Here is a 16730-nt window from a genome sequence, read left to right as displayed (position 1 = left end):
TAATTGTAAAAAAACCTGATGCATCTCTTAAAAACCTGGCAATATTGAACAAGCACAGAGGAGTAGGCCAAATTATGGAGTGGCCAGCAGAGTTTGTAGATTTGAGGTGCCAATTTCCAACTTTTATTATACAAGTTATCTGCTAAAAATTTTACTCTGTACTGCAATGTTTTTGACCTTACTATGACCAGCACTACTGGCAAAAAAAGTTCATTTACAGCCCTGGACATGTTTTGAACCATGGATGTCTATACTCTCCCAAATGGGCAGTGGGGTTTGTGCATGAATGTGGTTGCGGTTGCAGGTAGCTGGCCATTCAAAATTAGGGTGAGAATTGAACATGTTCAGCACTATATTGGGCACCAAATTCATACAAAAAGATCAGGGGGAACATGGACACTAGCGGGGGCTCAGTCTGAAGCACACACACGCCGACTTGACTTACGTCAAGAGAAGGGTCTGGCACTTCCCCTGGCCCCCCTGGGCCGCCAAGACCAAAGGAGCCTTCCGTGTGCAGCCGGGGATTCTGGGAAGGGTTGCGAGGGTGTATGGGTGCTCCCGGCCCCGCAAGGTGCGAACTGCCATGGAGACCCTGATGCTGCTGCTGCTGCTGCAGGGGATTATGGGAAGGGTCCATGCGGCCAGAGTGGGACATCTGTGAGTGGGACAGAGGAAGGAAGGGATGACTTGCATCAGGACAGAGTCTTCGGCCAAGTCGTCCACTCGTGTAATGTACCACGGAACAGGAGACTGGCAACAGCACACCATACAAGACTAAAGGATCAGCGAGTCTGCTTTCAGCAGTTCGTTTTTTTTTTTTTAAACCCCTTCCACCTCGAGCAGGTGTGTGAGACAGAGAGAAACGGCTGTCGTGTCAAGAACCTGCCAAAAGCTTTTTGGGGAGTCCTTGGCATAAGGTGACGACATAAATGCTGACATTTAGGGGGATGTATTAAGGACCCATTTCGCTTTTTCTATCATGGGTAGGGAAGCTGGGTCCAGAAGGTTGTAGGGCCATATTTTGTTGTTGGGGGCACTATTTAATGTACCCTCTTTCAAGATTTGTCTATCCAATCCTGATTTTGTAAAATTAAATTTAAAAAAAATACAGTTGTACAAATGGATGAACCCGTAATCTGCAATTACAGTCCAGGTTTATTTGAATTCTGAATGCCACCTGTGCATTTCAGTCTCAACCTTCAAATTTTTTTAGAGCCTAAAGTTATGCCCTCTTCTGAAGATTGCCTTAACTTTTTAATCTGTTAAGAGATTTACAGGTATCAGTGAAACCTAATATCTTCACTCTGATTGCAGTGGCAAAGTCATTTACAGGACCCATAAGAAATCTGGAAATTGTTGCCAGCAGGAACATTTATTGCACTCACCTGGCTCATGTGTAGTTCACTGCAATATGCAGACCTGTGTTTGTTCTTATATTGCTAGCTGAAGGACTGTTTCCTTTATATGTTAAATACAGATTTACATTCATTCACTTCCAGGTCATGTCTTTTTGAGTGGCAGTCCAGCGTTTTTGGATAAACTGCCCGGCCAGGATCGTAAGACAAGTTCCCATGAGAAACGCGATCCCACAAACCCCTTCCGCGGCACGCCTGGCAGCGAGCGACCTCAGGTGTCTCGCAAAACGGATCATCCTGTTCTCAGCTACAGCTAAACAGCTAAAGTATAGATGTTTTGCCGTCGCTCTTGGATTCCTGGGCATTTGCAGGCTTTGCGGTCAGCAAAGCACCCAACGATTTCTGGGCTTTGTGGAACCTGAATTACAGCTTTAAAAGCTTTGTGCTGCTAAGGTGCACACATTTATAATGTGGGGGTGGGGCACAAATAATAAGAACTAAGGGCAAGTACAGGCAACCTAACCTGGATCTAATAAGTCCTTGAAATACATTAACCCATTTGACAGCAGTAACCTCCCTCACCAGATAACTCATAATTTCAAATTTTACTTTCGCCAATACACCAAAAATCTTTTCTTTCATATGATTGTACCTTTGTGTTAACAGAGTTTAGTTTAAGATTCTCTGGGATCTGAAATGTAGAGGTTATACAGTTCATTTGAGTGCATTTCCTCCAGGTCTGCAGCTGACACATGGCCCTGATCTCCGCCAGTCAGCTGCCATTGGCGGCTTTTTTTGCACGGCGCTGGTTTAAGTTAATGCAGAGTGCTGAAGGTAGCTCACCTGCGCAGACATGGGGTGCCCCACGGGCTTTTCGGGGGTGAGGAGCCCGCTGGGCAGGTCGGCCTGGTAGGACAGTGGTGGCGGTCCGGAGGAAAACTCCCCCAGAGTCGGAGTCCCTGGGGCGTTGGGGAAATCCGAAAATCCTGGCTGGTTGGAGTATCCCGATCCAGCTGAAGGGGGGAGGGGGGTGCAGACAGACAGAGCCGTGAACTGACCTTTCATTTTCACAAACGGGACTCACAGAGTTTGGGGTGTTAAATAACACACGCAAACAACACCAAGGTCTTTAACTTCAGATTTAACATTTGGGATCAATGTGTCCAGCCTTGTGTAAATCAAATCGCATTTTGCCTGTTATGTTTTTGCAAAGCGACCTTGGGTCTGGGAAAGGCGCTATAAAAATTAAATGTATTCTTATTATTAAATGAAACTGCCTCTGAACAGTGTCAGATCTTCAGTATCATCAGAATTTAGCTGGAGGAAATTCTGGCACATTCAGAATTTGATATCCATGAGACAGTTATGGAGAGCAGGAAATTTTACTTGTATCAGCGGGTTTTGCTGACAAATATAATCATATATCATCTGCATAGCAATGAAAGGGGATATCATGCTTATAATAATGTTTCCAAGCATATAAACAAAGGATGAAACTGACCTGGCCATGGGTCACAACCAGATCAAGGGTGTGCCCATGCAAATGACCAAGTCCTGAAACATGTACAAAACTAATAGACTCAACGAGATTAAAAAACCCTCAAACATACTAATTAAAAGCATTATTGACATGAATGTTAAAATCACCAAGCAGGAGTATCTCATCATACTTCAACACAACCAAGATAAGAAAGTCCACAAACTCCGATAAGGGTCCCCCTCAGAACCAGTGTTGGACCAGGGAGTCATTGACATGCAAATTCATTACAAACTGCCAGTAAATTTCTCCCATAGCTGTTCACTATGTCATATCTACACTCAAAAAAGAAATCATTGGGCACTGGATACATGCAATATTATTAAGTAGGATAGGACAAACTGATGTACTTAATGTCCATAATTTTATGAAGTTAATCCAACATTTTTTTCTGAGTCTACTTAGTAATATTGTGTGCAACCACTATCCAACTTTTTTTTGTGGGCTAGTGTTCTATGTATCAAGTGTTGGGCAGAGCTACTAACTTAACTACGTTTTCCAGTACCATCTACAGTACGCTGGTGTCTATATCATGAATGGCCATGCTTACTGTAACAACAGCAAAAGTTCTCAACAGCGGCAGATTGGCCACATTTCATGTAAATCAAGCGCACCTGTCTGTCAGAGAGAAGCCACAGGGCAGAGGGATGAAAACGGGAGTAATTTGAATTTTAACTGATTTAGCATTTTTTTTTTAAAACGACACAAGCTCCACCAGCATGGCCTCTGCGATCGACTGCTCGATAGTGACTGGGCCCACGTACTGGGCACCCCAGACCTACAAGATCAAGCACTCTGGCACCTGGGAAACATTCAATGGAAATTATTTTTTTTATTTTATTTTTTTACTTTGCACTTGTGGCTTTCACATTTATAATAACACTCAACAACCCACAGTGCTTCACAACCATCAGACTCAATATTGCCCCCAGAACTCCAAGTCTGTTATATAAACTGGAACGGGGGGGGAGTTTCGGGCAGCTGAAGTGCCTCTGCCCCCTTGCTCACTGCTACCCATCTACTCTCTGCAATGTGGGGCGAGGAGCAGGCAGTGGGCTGGGGAAGGGTTCCGGCTGTGGTACGGTGGGATTGTACCTCCGTTGTGCTACTCCGGTATCACTAAAGCAAACTCCGGCACCAGTTGATTCTGTTTGTGCCGTCACATTCACACACTTCCCCGGCTGACAGGTGGACTTCACGGTCACGCATTCATATTTTAATGGCAAGCAGCATTCTGCTTTTAAAAAACAATCAAGTTCATCCACTAACAATGAACTTAAAATGATAAAGAAAATACCTGGGGCAGAATGGAACAATGTGAATGTAACCCCGGTCCAAGAGTTAAAATCGAGAAGGCTAAATGTGATTCAGAGCATGAGCCCGTTTGTACGACTTAAACTGGTCTGCATAAATTACACAATTCATTCCAGAGATACCTTCCAGGGATCTGCAAAATTTGTTCTCAGGTTACGCATTGTGACGCGCACGCAAGAACAAGCCAATGGTCTCAAGGTATTCCAATGCTGCCCTCAGGGTTTTGCCTGGGTGGTGTCATTCTGGGTGGGGTAGTCAGTTATGCTAACAGTAAGTTCAGCTCTGTGCAGAGGTAGACTGTCACCTTACCTTGGCTGGAGTACTCAGGTACGCTAACACAAGTTCAGCTCTGTGCAGAGGTAGAATGTCACCTTACCTTGGCTGGGGTAGTCAGGTACACTAACACTAAGTTCAGCTCTGTGCAGAGGTAGAGTGTCTCCTTACCTTGGCTGGAGTACTCAGGTATGCTAACACTAAGTTCAGCTCTGTGCAGAGGTAGAGTGTCTCCTTACCTTGGCTGGGTCAGGTAGCTCATAGTTAGCTCCGGCAGTAACGTCTCCTTACTTGCTGGTACTGAGGTAGCTACTCAGGAGAGTGATGTCACCTTACCTTGGCTGGGGTAGTCAGGTGTGCTGCTGCTGCCCCCCGGTGGCAGAGAGGGGTAGGGCGAGGAAGCGGGTCCCAGCGCTGCGATCATCTCCATGACGTTGGGCAGGATCATGAGACTGGGGCTGAGGGTGCGACAGCGCTTCAGGGTCGGGCCGTCCGGGTCCTCCTTAATGTGCAGGTCCGGCTTCACCGGAACAGGCTTCCAGCTGCACACCGGGTCGATCGTGATCTCTTCATAATCCGAGCTGCGTGGAGCGAGGGAAAAGGGGGAGGAGGGAAAAGACGGAGCGGTGGGGGGATGAGGAGAAAAGAAAGAGAGAAGTAACCATTAAGAAAGAAGCATGCAGGTACAGACGGAAGGAGGAGGAAAGTGAGACTTAAAGTAGATACGAGTGGCTGTATGCTTATCTACGTCCGAGCTGAAGAGAGCCCTTTTTTGCTGCCACTAGGACAGCCACCCCCTCACTGGAAGGTTTTTGGGGTAAATCATTCTGTTCAGCAGTGCTGGGGAGTAGCGGAACTACCAGTGCTAATAGATTAACTACATTTCCCAGTATCGTGATATCTTAACTACTTGGAAGTTAATTGTTTTTCAATGTAGTTATATTTTAATCAAGTAGCGAGGTAGTGTGGACACAGCTACATTTTCAGAGTAGCTTCCTCAACACTACCATTCAGAAACATTCATCCTTTCTGTAAGAGCTGCTTTAATTCCCCCATATTGCTCTGAAGCAGCTGCTCAGACAGGTAGGCAAGTACAACCAGTCAGCATCATGTACCTACTGAACCATTAGTGTGACCTGGACTCACTGAACAGGAAGTGATGCAGGAAGTGGGGCCCTGTGGGCACAGGCCCATAGTTAACTCACTTCTGAATATAGATGAGGATCCCCAGCATGTACTGGTCCACTTCCAGCCCCTCCAGGAGAGCAGTTTTACTTTTGGGGGAGACACACACACACACACACAAGAGAGAAAGTCAGGCAGGTTCAGGGGTGTACAGGACCCTCCTTCCCAAACTCAGCGCCCTGGTGCAGGAGCATCAACAGGTGAAATAACTGGCAGCAATGGGGTCACTTCTGTTTCAATTCTGGAAGCCAGTTGAAAAAATCTCATCATTTTGAGAACCTGAATTGATTTAATGAATTTCAGTTAATTCAGTGAAAATACTGAATTGATATGTAATTGACCCAAACTGGATGGCAATGATTGACCCAAACTAGATGATTGAGGGGAGCAACTTACTTGCACACAGGACACCGCCAGGTCCCTCTTTCACAGTTGAGCTGCAGGTACGACTCCAGGTCAAAGCACTGCGAGGAAACACAAAGGGGCAATAGGGTGTCAACCTGCTGCTCCGCACTCCCATAGGCTGATTCTCCACACATACAAATGCAGAAATAAATAACTTTTCATTTTTAGCCTCCCAATTCTGAAGTGAACAATGAGGTCCATGAAAGTTACCGTCGAAATTGCGTGACTGAAAAGCAGGCAGTGTGGTGCTCCATTTTCGTGTGGAAATGAATCTGACTGAGCGTTCTGCATGACAATGTTAACTTTAGCATCACATGGCCAATCTGTCTCATTGTTTATATTTTGCACCATGCATAAACTTCTGGACTAACACAGTTCCTGTTCCAAACCTTTTGTATTTAGAATCCTAGATATTGTAAAGGGTGGCAGAATACATCCCTGTGATAGTTTGATGCTTGACGTTTGAGTAGGCTTATGTACTTGTGTGAGTAGCACCGTGAGTAGTGTGTGTAACCTCTGAAGACTCTTTGTGAATGCAGAGAGAGAGGGGGGCAGTGTCTGAGCTCCCCGTACCTGTATGTGTCTGCAGTCGTGACCTCGCGCAGGGAGCTGGATGCGGCGGAAGGTGATTGGACACTTGAGAGACACCTTGATGGCCGTCTGCTCCACCCCGTCCTCCCCGTTCAGCCCTGGCGTGCCAGGGATTGTACCACTGCTGAAGTTCCTCTTTACTGGGGGGGGGGGACAGGGAGGACAAAGAGAGCCACAGATATCAGTGCATCTGTCGTACATGAATCCCACTGCTAGACAAACCACTCTACACCAGAGAGGGGGTGATGTAGTGACGTAGTGTGGCGGACACAGTGACAGTGGCAGTGTGGTAGAGACAGTGACAGTGTGGTGATACAGTGGCAGTGAGTGTGGTAGTTACAGTAGCAGTGACAGTGTGGGTAGATACAGTGACAGTGGCAGTGTGGTAGATACAGTGACACTGGCAGTATGGTCATACAGTGACAGTGCGGTAGATACAGTGGCAGTGGCAGTGTAGTGATACAGTGACATTGTGGTAGATACAGTGGCAGTGTAGTGATACAGTGACAGTGTGGTAGATACAGTGGCAGTGTGGTAGAGACAGTGACAGTGTGGTGATACAGTGGCAGTGAGTGTGGTAGGTACAGTAGCAGTGACAGTGTGGGTAGATACAGTGACAGTGTGGTAGATACAGTGGCAGTGGCAGTGTAGTGATACAGTGACATTGTGGTAGATACAGTGACAGTGTAGTGATACAGTGACAGTGTGGTAGATACAGTGGCAGTGTGGTAGATACAGTGGCAGTGTGGTAGAGACAGTGACAGTGTGGTGATACAGTGGCAGTGAGTGTGGTAGGTACAGTAGCAGTGACAGTGTGGGTAGATACAGTGACAGAGGCAGTGTGGTAGATACAGTGACACTGGCAGTATGGTGATACAGTGACAGTGGGTAGATACAGTGCAGTGGCAGTGTAGTGATACAGTGACATTGTGGTAGATACAGTGACAGTGTAGTGATACAGTGACAGTGTGGTAGATACAGTGGCAGTGGCAGTGTGGTAGATACAGTGGCAGTGTGGTAGAGACAGTGACAGTGTGGTGATACAGTGGCAGTGAGTGTGGTAGGTACAGTAGCAGTGACAGTGTGGGTAGATACAGTGACAGAGGCAGTGTGGTAGATACAGTGACACTGGCAGTATGGTGATACAGTGACAGTGTGGTAGATACAGTGGCAGTGGCAGTGTAGTGATACAGTGACAGTGTGGTAGATACAGTGGCAGTGTAGTGATACAGTGACAGTGTGGTAGATACAGTGGCAGTGTAGTGATACAGTGACAGTGTGGTAGATACAGTGGCAGTGGCAGTGTAGTGATACAGTGGCAGTGTGGTAGATACAGTGGCAGTGTAGTGATACAGTGACAGTGTGGTATACAGTAACAGCGGTGCTCACTCTTGGTGACGCAGTGCTCAGCTGGTAGCAGCCTCTTCTTCATGAGACCCTGCAGTACCGACCGCACTGACGGCCTGTGTACCAGCTGCAGCACGAAGAGATGAGACTGGAGACAGGGAGAGAGAGAGAGAGAATTATATATTACACAGCCATAAACCCTATAGAAACATAGCACCACACAGTTATAGACACTATAAAAACAGCATCACCCACAGTGTTAAACCCTAGAGAAACAGAGCATCACCCACAGTGTTAAACCCTAGAGAAACAGAGCATCACCCACAGTGTTAAACCCTAGAGAAACAGAGCATCACCCACAGTGTTAAACCCTAGAGAAACAGAGCATCACCCACAGTGTTAAACTCTAGAGAACAGAGCATCACCCACAGTGTTAACCCTAGAGAACAGAGCATCACCCACAGTTAAACCCTAGAAAGCAGAGAGCATACCACAGTGAAAAAGAACAAGATAGGAATAAGATCACCAGTGAAACCTAAGAAACACATCACCACAGGTTAAACCTAAAAACAGCATCACCCCATGTTAACCTAGAGAACAGAGCATCACCAGTGTTAACCTAGAAAACAGAGCATCACCCACAGTGTTAAACCCTAGAGAAACAGAGCATCACCCACAGTGTTAAACCCTAGAGAAACAGAGCATCACCCACAGTGTTAAACCCTAGAGAAACAGAGCATCACCCACAGTGTTAAACTCTAGAGAAACAGAGCATCACCCACAGTGTTAAACCCTAGAGAAACAGAGCATCACCCACAGTGTTAAACTCTAGAGAAACAGAGCATCACCCACAGTGTTAAACTCTAGAGAAACAGAGCATCACCCACAGTGTTAAACTCTAGAGAAACAGAGCATCACCCACAGTGTTAAACCCTAGAGAAACAGAGCATCACCCACAGTGATAAACCCTAGAGAAACAGAGCATCACCCACAGTGATAAACCCTAGAGAAACAGAGCATCACCCACAGTGTTAACCTAGAGAAACAGAGCATCACCCACAGTGTAAACCCTAGAGAAACAGAGCATCACCCACAGTGTAAACCAGATAAACAGAGAACTTACCAGAGAAGGCGGTACAGGACGGATAGTGTTCCGGAAACAGAGCATCACCACAGTGTAAATCGTAGAGAAACAGAGCATCACCTAGTGATAAACCCGAAAAGCTAACAGTGAGCGTGGGAACTTACGCAGCAGCAAGCGGTGACAGTGATCTGGATGGTGTTCCGGCCGGGCTGGCACACTTGTTTCAGGTAGAGGGGCTTGTGGGAGGTCTTGTTGTCCCCGCGCTCGATGGTGAGGGGCGTGGCGTTGACGCTCACCTGCACAGAGGCCGGCCAGTTTGTGTTCATCTGCCGGTCCTCGTGGTGGTAGCACTTGAACTGCAGTTCCAGGTCCGGCCTGCGCAGACGGACACACACGAGCATGCACCAATCACGAGACGCGGGGGGGAAATCGCTGAACGGTCACTGAATGAAGCATGAAGAGACCTGGTTCCCCAAACTGTGGACCAGGCCCCACCCGCGGGTAGTGGGAGGGGTCGTGATTGGGTTACAAGATGCACATGCACAGAAAATAACTTATCGCTACTGTATAAGACAATTTCCAGGGACATCATTCACACTGGTCCAATGAAACAATGCACGCTTTGACATGTGCTGCACTAGTTCCTGTCCATCCAGGAAGTTTGTTCCATATTTGACCTCAGGTTAGCCTTCAATAAGAGGTGGGTCTCAGTAGATGTGGTTGCTTATTAAAAGGGTTGAGTAGTAGTACCATTTATTTTCATTTATGCCTTATTTAACCAGGTGACACACATTTGAAATCTCTTCTTCCGCAAGATCTGGTTCCATATTCTTGAAGTGCCTCAGAAGAGGGGTGCTGATCTACGATCAGGTTTCCCCATCCATATCCTAGCCTTATCTATTAGGAGCTAAAACGAGATCTCCAGGCTCACCCGAGATCAGGGCCAGAATTCTCAAAGCATCTCAGAGAAGAAGTCCTGATCGAGGATCAGGCTTCCCCTGTGCTTATCCTATCAGTAATCAACTAAACGTGTAATATTTATAAATGGTAATGATATTTTGACGGGTAAATTCTGACCTCATCATGAGAGTCTTGTACACGTGGTCGCGCAGCTGGAAGACGTGGTTGCTGACAGCCAGGTTGTGCTCCAGACGGAAGGGCTCCAGGACCACCCCGTCCCGCACGGGGAAGGTCAGCCGAAGGTCGTCGCTAGGGTTACCTACGGGAAGGGGGAGGGAGCGGTCACAGAACAACCCCTCGCGATCTCTTCGCGCCTTCATCAGCATCACTGAAGGTCTGAGGGCTACGGGCTAGATCATTCCCCCCCATGCTTGTGTTTCACATTTCAAACTTCTGTTTACAACAAGATGGGAATTCACCTTATTGAGCCTAATTATTTTCCACAGATGAGCGTGTGCCATCCAGCTGCCATTTCACAGACACCAGGTCACACCACAGGCCAGCAGCTCTGCTTACTGATGCATTATGACAACCAGCGAATCACAGCCGAGTCCCTCCCTCCCTCCCTCTGGGACGGACAATCAAGAACCTCCCCCAGGGGCGTGGTCAGGGTCATGACACTAAACCGCTGGGCCCACCCACGCAGTGAAATACTGTTTTAACAGGACGAGCCACCAAGCAGACCCAAAAACAGGTGCATTATTTATAACTGCGCCTCATTTTAACGTAGGTAATCTATTTAAAAGACCCTGCCTGAGGGGTATTCTGGCATCGCCCCAGATTCTGGGCTCTGTGCTTTAAAATCAATCGCATGTGCCGAGATGTGCTGTGGAAGCATGCAATGTTTACCAGTAGGGGGCGGCAGGGAGTTAATGTTGGGCTTGACGTCGGGGAGGAAGGGGGACTTGACGTCCTGGCCTGGGGACATGTAGGGGGGCATGGTGCTGCCGGGGGTCATCGGGGGGGTGGGGTTCCCCGGGAGTGGAGAACTGGGGTACCCTGGCATCGCCCTTCCAGGCTGTGCGTGAGTGAGAGGGGGGGAGAGAGAGAGAGAAAAATTAAGTCTGATACCAAACCACACAGACCACAGTGAGCTGTATAAATGCAATTCACATTCTAACTAAACATAATGAAGGGAAGAATGCCTTCTACAAACAGTACTCTTCACCTCCACTGAAAAACAACACACACACACACACAAGCAATCACACAAACACAGAATCCTGTTCATACAACCAGTCGAGCAGAAACATACAAATGTCGAATCACACACACACACAAGTTAGACACACAAATTTACACAAGTGCAAATGCACACACAAATGTATAGACAGACAGATATACACACACACACACACTCACCCCATTGACTGCAGCCTGGTTGAATGTGCTGTACCCTCCCCCTCCTCCAGCACCCCCTGCTGGCAGGCCAGTGATGGTGTTACCCTGGCCATTGAACTGTTCAGACTGCCGGAGACATAAACAGGGGCGTCCTCATTATGTCAGGGCACAGGGCACTCTCATAGACCCCTGTCCCGGCTACGCATCATTACCATAAACCCCTTTATAACACCTGCAAAAGGGCTGACAGAGCACTGACACAACGCTGCACTCACAGAGAATCACCACTACAATTACTCTTTTATACAGGAAGGCGGTAATGTCATATCTGCAACTAAATGAAAGGGCGAATGTTTTGCTAAGAAGTATGAAGGAACACAGTACAAAAATTCTAAATACAAGCAACCTGCATACCGGACAACAATGAACCCACTGAAAAAAGCAGAAATACAAGCTCCGCTAGCAGAGCTAATCCTTAAATTTAGGGACACAGAGTGGCCCCTGAAGCTGAGAGGTATGACAGAGTAAATACCCCCTTTACCTTGTAGTACTGGCCCGGGTTTGCAGGTCCGGGGGGGTACTGGCCCATGTTGCCCTGCTGTAGGGGCATCCTGTGGCCGGGGTAGGAGGGGGACGGGGCCGATCTTTGGAGCCCGGGGGCGTGGTACTGCATGGGGGAGCCTGGGTAGGGCCCCGGGTTCCCCATCTGGGGCGGGTACTGCTGGCCCGGGTAGCCCTGGAGGCAAGAGACAGAGAATGAGTAATCTACTCAGTCTCCGCATCGCAGGCTCTGAGTTCACCCTGGAGACAGGCTCAGCACGGCACCTGCAGGCAATTCTGCTGAAGAATATTCACAGTGCTGGTAAAATGATGGTCACTAAAATTAAATTTAAAAACATACATTTCTGCTCCAAGAGGAGCCCCAATGGCTATGCCCTGTAGTACATCTGGTAGCCTTCCAACACAAAGATAACTTTATTCAATTCCTGGAGGGATACACACACACACACATTAAACAACTCATAATAGAAAACATTAGCTTGGTGCTCTGAATCCCACCCATTCTTCAATGATGAGATGTGCAGCAGGGCATTCAGTTACACATAGAAGGATCCAGAAGCTTTTGGACAGGCCACTGGGCAACCAGACAACAGAAAGGGATTTGTTATTATACTACTAGCCGACGGCAGGCCCATAACTCGATTCGACATCTCCTAATGCTATTTTTACTTTATTTAGCAGTAAAAACCTCAACTGATTGTGCAGACCAAGTGGCGGGGGGCATGCAAGTGATTGTGCAGCCAAATCATCTGCAGAGGAACGATCAGGTGTCCTGATGCAGAAATGCAGCTTTTTCTGTGCGGTTTATACCAGGATGCCAGACTTCACACCTCTACTCATTCTAGTCGTTAGCAGATGTGCTTACCCAGGGAAGATAACATTCTTTTTACATTACTGTTCTGTACAAACAATCCATTTATACAGCTGGATATTTTGGGTACTGAAGCAATTCAGTCCAGGAACCTTGCTCAAGGGAACGACGGCAGTGCCCCAAGCTGGGAACTGAACCCGCAACCTTGTGAATAACAAGCGCTGTTATCCTACACTGTATTACACCACACCCCTAATCTTGAGAAGGGTTGCAGTTATGGGAAAATGTGCTTACTGTAGTGTTTTGGGTATAATAAAACTGCAGCATTTTCAGTAATCAGGTGTAATGAACGCAAGTGGCCATGTGCTGGAGGCCCTCAGTGTTTCACCATTCAGAATATTCAGGCTCAGACTTATAATGGATGGGATAAAACCCAGAAACGCCACCGGCACTCCAGGACCACGGTTGCCCACCCCTGCGCTAGAGGATGTGACATCACCCCTTGCCCTTGAGAAGCAACACGCGCATGACCTCATTTCCGCGACTGGGGGCCTTGGTCTTTAGCTCAGCGTTTTCATTGTATCGTGCTGTTCGGAGCGGATAGCGGGGGCACAGGATGCCTGACCCAGTTACCCTGGCGACCCCAGTCTGAGCCTGCAGGCGGTGCATGCCATAAAGCCCCCCCCGGCTCACCTCTGCGTTGTAGGGCCTCTTGAGGCCCTGCTGTGGACGCGGGGGCCCCTGCTGGCCTCCAGGGTAGCCCTGGTGCTGGGGAAGCCGCTGGCCTTGGGTGCTGTACATGGGCCCCATGGACTGGCCCCGCGAGGGCACCATGTTGGTGGGGGCCATCCCAGACGGCCCCCGGGGGCCCGACGGAGGCAGGAACTGGCTGTTGTAAGAGGAAGCTCCGCCCATCTGAAAAACGTAAAACACACTGGTGACGTCATGCGACACGCACGCACGCACACACACACGCGCACATGTTCATACACACACACACGGTAACAATGGCTGGAAATGAGCAGGAGCCAGAGAGTAGACAGGGTGGGGAAAGGGCTGGACATTGGTATGAGGAAACAACAAGCCAAGGGCATGGAGAATGAACACACACACAGACACACACAGACACACACAGACACACACACACACACACACACACCCAGCCACACAAACTCACTTACACAAGGTACTGCTGCTGCATTTTCTAAGTGACAATGTTTCATCTGACTGACATCTCACCTCCTTGCACAATGAAAACCGCTTTCAAAAAAGCCCAGCATGTGGCAGTCTGTGTCTCTGTGTGCTTTTCGTCTCGCTGTAATTGCACCCATTTCCCTGGCCTGCCAGTCAAGGCCGGCTCACAGCCAAGACGGCAGCCCTTCCCCTCTCTGGCCAGGTGGGGGCGCACAGCCACCTGGCTGCCTGCCTTTGGAAGGGGCAACACCTGAGCACGCACGAGAATCCCCCCCCCCCCCCCCGCCACCTGCGCTGTTACCCGTTACTTACCGGCCCATAGTTCAGCTCCTGGTTCTGTTTCTCCTGTATGGCGGCGACCGTTGCCGTGGCTGTCGCCGTTGCCGTAGCGGCCGCCGCAGCCACAGCTGCTGCGGCGGCAGCCTGGGTGAAGTCCGTAGGGGGACGAACTCCGTGAGGGGGCATCCCCATGGACCCCGTCCCACCGCTGGGGTAGCTGAGCAAGAACAGATAACAAAAGATTACAGTACACACACACACATCATATAATATTATACAAATTATAGAATAGTGCTGAATATAACACTATACACACCCTGCACACAGTCAGGAATCAGTACAAACACATTCAAATTTATGTTACAAAATACCTTAACAGAAAACACCTATAATCAACAATCAAAACAGTTGTTTGCAGGTAAAGTAAACTGTACAAAGAGACAATTATTATATATTATGAAACATATGCATCTAAACATATGCATTTGAAACACTGCTCCTCCCTGCACAGAATAATGCACGTGTGTTGCTGTACGTGTTCGTGCCATACGTTCCAAAATATTAGCAGGCGAAATGTACACAGCCACAGGCAGCGTGACCCTGGCGGGGGGGGCAGACGTGTGACGCCAGCAGGAATAAACACGTCAGATTCAGCGCTGCTGTCGGGCACAGCTGAATGGTGGCCGTCGGTAAATGGGGCCGGTTATAAAGCTGTAGCAGGTCCTTGTTCCTGCATGCATGAGGGCCGAGGGGCCCTTTGTGTGGGGCAGGAGTGTCTGAGCGTGTTTCCATTCAGAGCGGCTGGTGTAAAACGCTGTGTTCCGCGCCATTCAGAAGCCTCATTGCTATGCAAATGAGAGGGGAGATGGAACCGGCCCAAGGTGCGGTGAGGGCTGGAGAAGGGGCGGGGCTTCCTCTGTGACATGTGCTGGAGGGGCAGGGCTATCTTGGTGGAACATGCAGCACTAACGGCAAGTCCCTGCAGCAGCACTGACAGGATCACTGATGTGATGTCTGCCAGCCATGTACGGATACACACGCAAACATGCACACACACACGCACACGCGCACACACGCACATACGCGCACACACACACACACACACTGTCCAAATCAGAGCTCTTCCACAAAATTAAGCATGCTAGCTGAGTACACTGGATGAGAAAGTTAAGTAGGAAAAAATTTCTCTGAATGTAGTGTACTTAAAATCCCTGGATGATACACTTATTTCCCGGTTTTTTTCCCTGAGTACACACAGAAGGATACTTTTCAGGAAGTAAATGAACATTTTGGCCTCATAAATATGACGTAGAGCTTCGCTGAACTTTTCCTTCTTCCTTCAATAACAACAACAACACGTGAGCACGGCCGCGTAAGATTTTAATGCCAACGACAACGGCGGGACATCTAACGACACTTCCACGATACGGTAGGAAAATGGCATGGAGGATATTCTTCTGCATACTGCATTTTGCGTACTAAACAGCATGCAGTACACAGGGCTCAGGACGCTGCAGACGGCGCTCTGATTGGGACAGAGCCACACAGCAGGCGAAAGGAAGGCGTGGCCCGTCTCACCTGCCCCCGTACCCCGGGCCCGCGGGGTAGCCCCCGCCGGGGCGGCCGTACATGCCCTGCTGCATGTAGCCCTTGCTGGGCTCGGGGTAGCCCTGCTGCCCCATGAACTGCGGAGAGCTCATCCCCGGGCTGCTGCCTGGCAACATGTGGCTACCGGCTGAGTTTCCACCGGGACCCATGGGACCGCCCAAGACCTGAGCGAGAGAGGGAGGAGAGAGAGAGAGAGGAGAGAGAAGGGAGAGATGAATGAGGGGAAACAGAAAAGAGAGAGAAGGAAGAGAGGGAAAAGGAGATAGGGGTATAGGCAAGGGAGAAAGGAGAAGAGGAAGGAAGTTGTGGGAAAAGTGGAGCGGGGGTGCAAGAAGAGGAGATGAGAAGTCAAGTAAATCAACACACTTCCTGAACCGGTCACATGAATTACAGTACATGGCCTGTCTGTGTCACACAGAGTGGTTTAACATGCACAGATCACTGATGATCGATGACACGCATAACGCAACAAAATAAACTGCGATGCCTGCTCCTCCCCCTGTGGCCACAAAGTGAGCACTCCTGATGCTGCCAGCGGCCTGAGGAACTGACTCCATGCGCCGGTGTCACAAAACCATTAAAAACAGACAATGAATTCCAATTACCACTAGGGCTTCGCTTCCTTTTTCTGTTACAACTCAGTGCCTTTCAATTAAATGGCCTTTCGCAAAATGTGGCTTTAAATAAGAGCGGCTTCAAATGAGTGCTGAGGGCTTGAGTTCAAGCTGTGTTTGACAATGACTGCTACTAGCTCTGGTGCTATCCGGGCATCAACTGTGAAAACAGAATTCAAGCAATTCCCCGTAAAAAAATATTTAATAAATTAGTTCCCTATTGAATTTAGAGAGACATTCACTGGAGCGCCACGTGCATACCTTTATGATG

General features: G+C 48.6%; 1 protein-coding gene across 2 annotated transcripts in view; it reads right to left on the bottom strand.

The window, feature by feature from the left end:
- zmiz2 (zinc finger, MIZ-type containing 2) overlaps positions 1-16730 on the bottom strand; it is a 45774-nt gene that overhangs the window by 3402 nt on the left and 25642 nt on the right. For both annotated transcript variants that reach the window (XM_064308227.1, XM_064308228.1), the window contains exons 4-18: positions 15816-16009; positions 14271-14454; positions 13458-13679; positions 11934-12128; positions 11414-11518; positions 10901-11069; positions 10169-10310; positions 9256-9466; positions 8050-8155; positions 6643-6800; positions 6061-6128; positions 5685-5753; positions 4816-5060; positions 2199-2368; positions 446-655 (exon numbers count right to left, since the gene is read on the bottom strand). In XM_064308227.1, the coding sequence (XP_064164297.1) occupies positions 446-655; positions 2199-2368; positions 4816-5060; positions 5685-5753; positions 6061-6128; positions 6643-6800; positions 8050-8155; positions 9256-9466; positions 10169-10310; positions 10901-11069; positions 11414-11518; positions 11934-12128; positions 13458-13679; positions 14271-14454; positions 15816-16009 (2448 nt within the window). The remainder of the gene's footprint in view (positions 1-445; positions 656-2198; positions 2369-4815; positions 5061-5684; positions 5754-6060; positions 6129-6642; positions 6801-8049; positions 8156-9255; positions 9467-10168; positions 10311-10900; positions 11070-11413; positions 11519-11933; positions 12129-13457; positions 13680-14270; positions 14455-15815; positions 16010-16730) is intronic.

This window comes from Anguilla rostrata, chromosome 14, assembly GCF_018555375.3.
Source record: "Anguilla rostrata isolate EN2019 chromosome 14, ASM1855537v3, whole genome shotgun sequence".
Taxonomy (NCBI): domain Eukaryota; kingdom Metazoa; phylum Chordata; class Actinopteri; order Anguilliformes; family Anguillidae; genus Anguilla; species Anguilla rostrata.
Note: the sequence above shows the minus strand (reverse complement) of the source record. Positions and strands in the feature narration are given on the sequence as shown.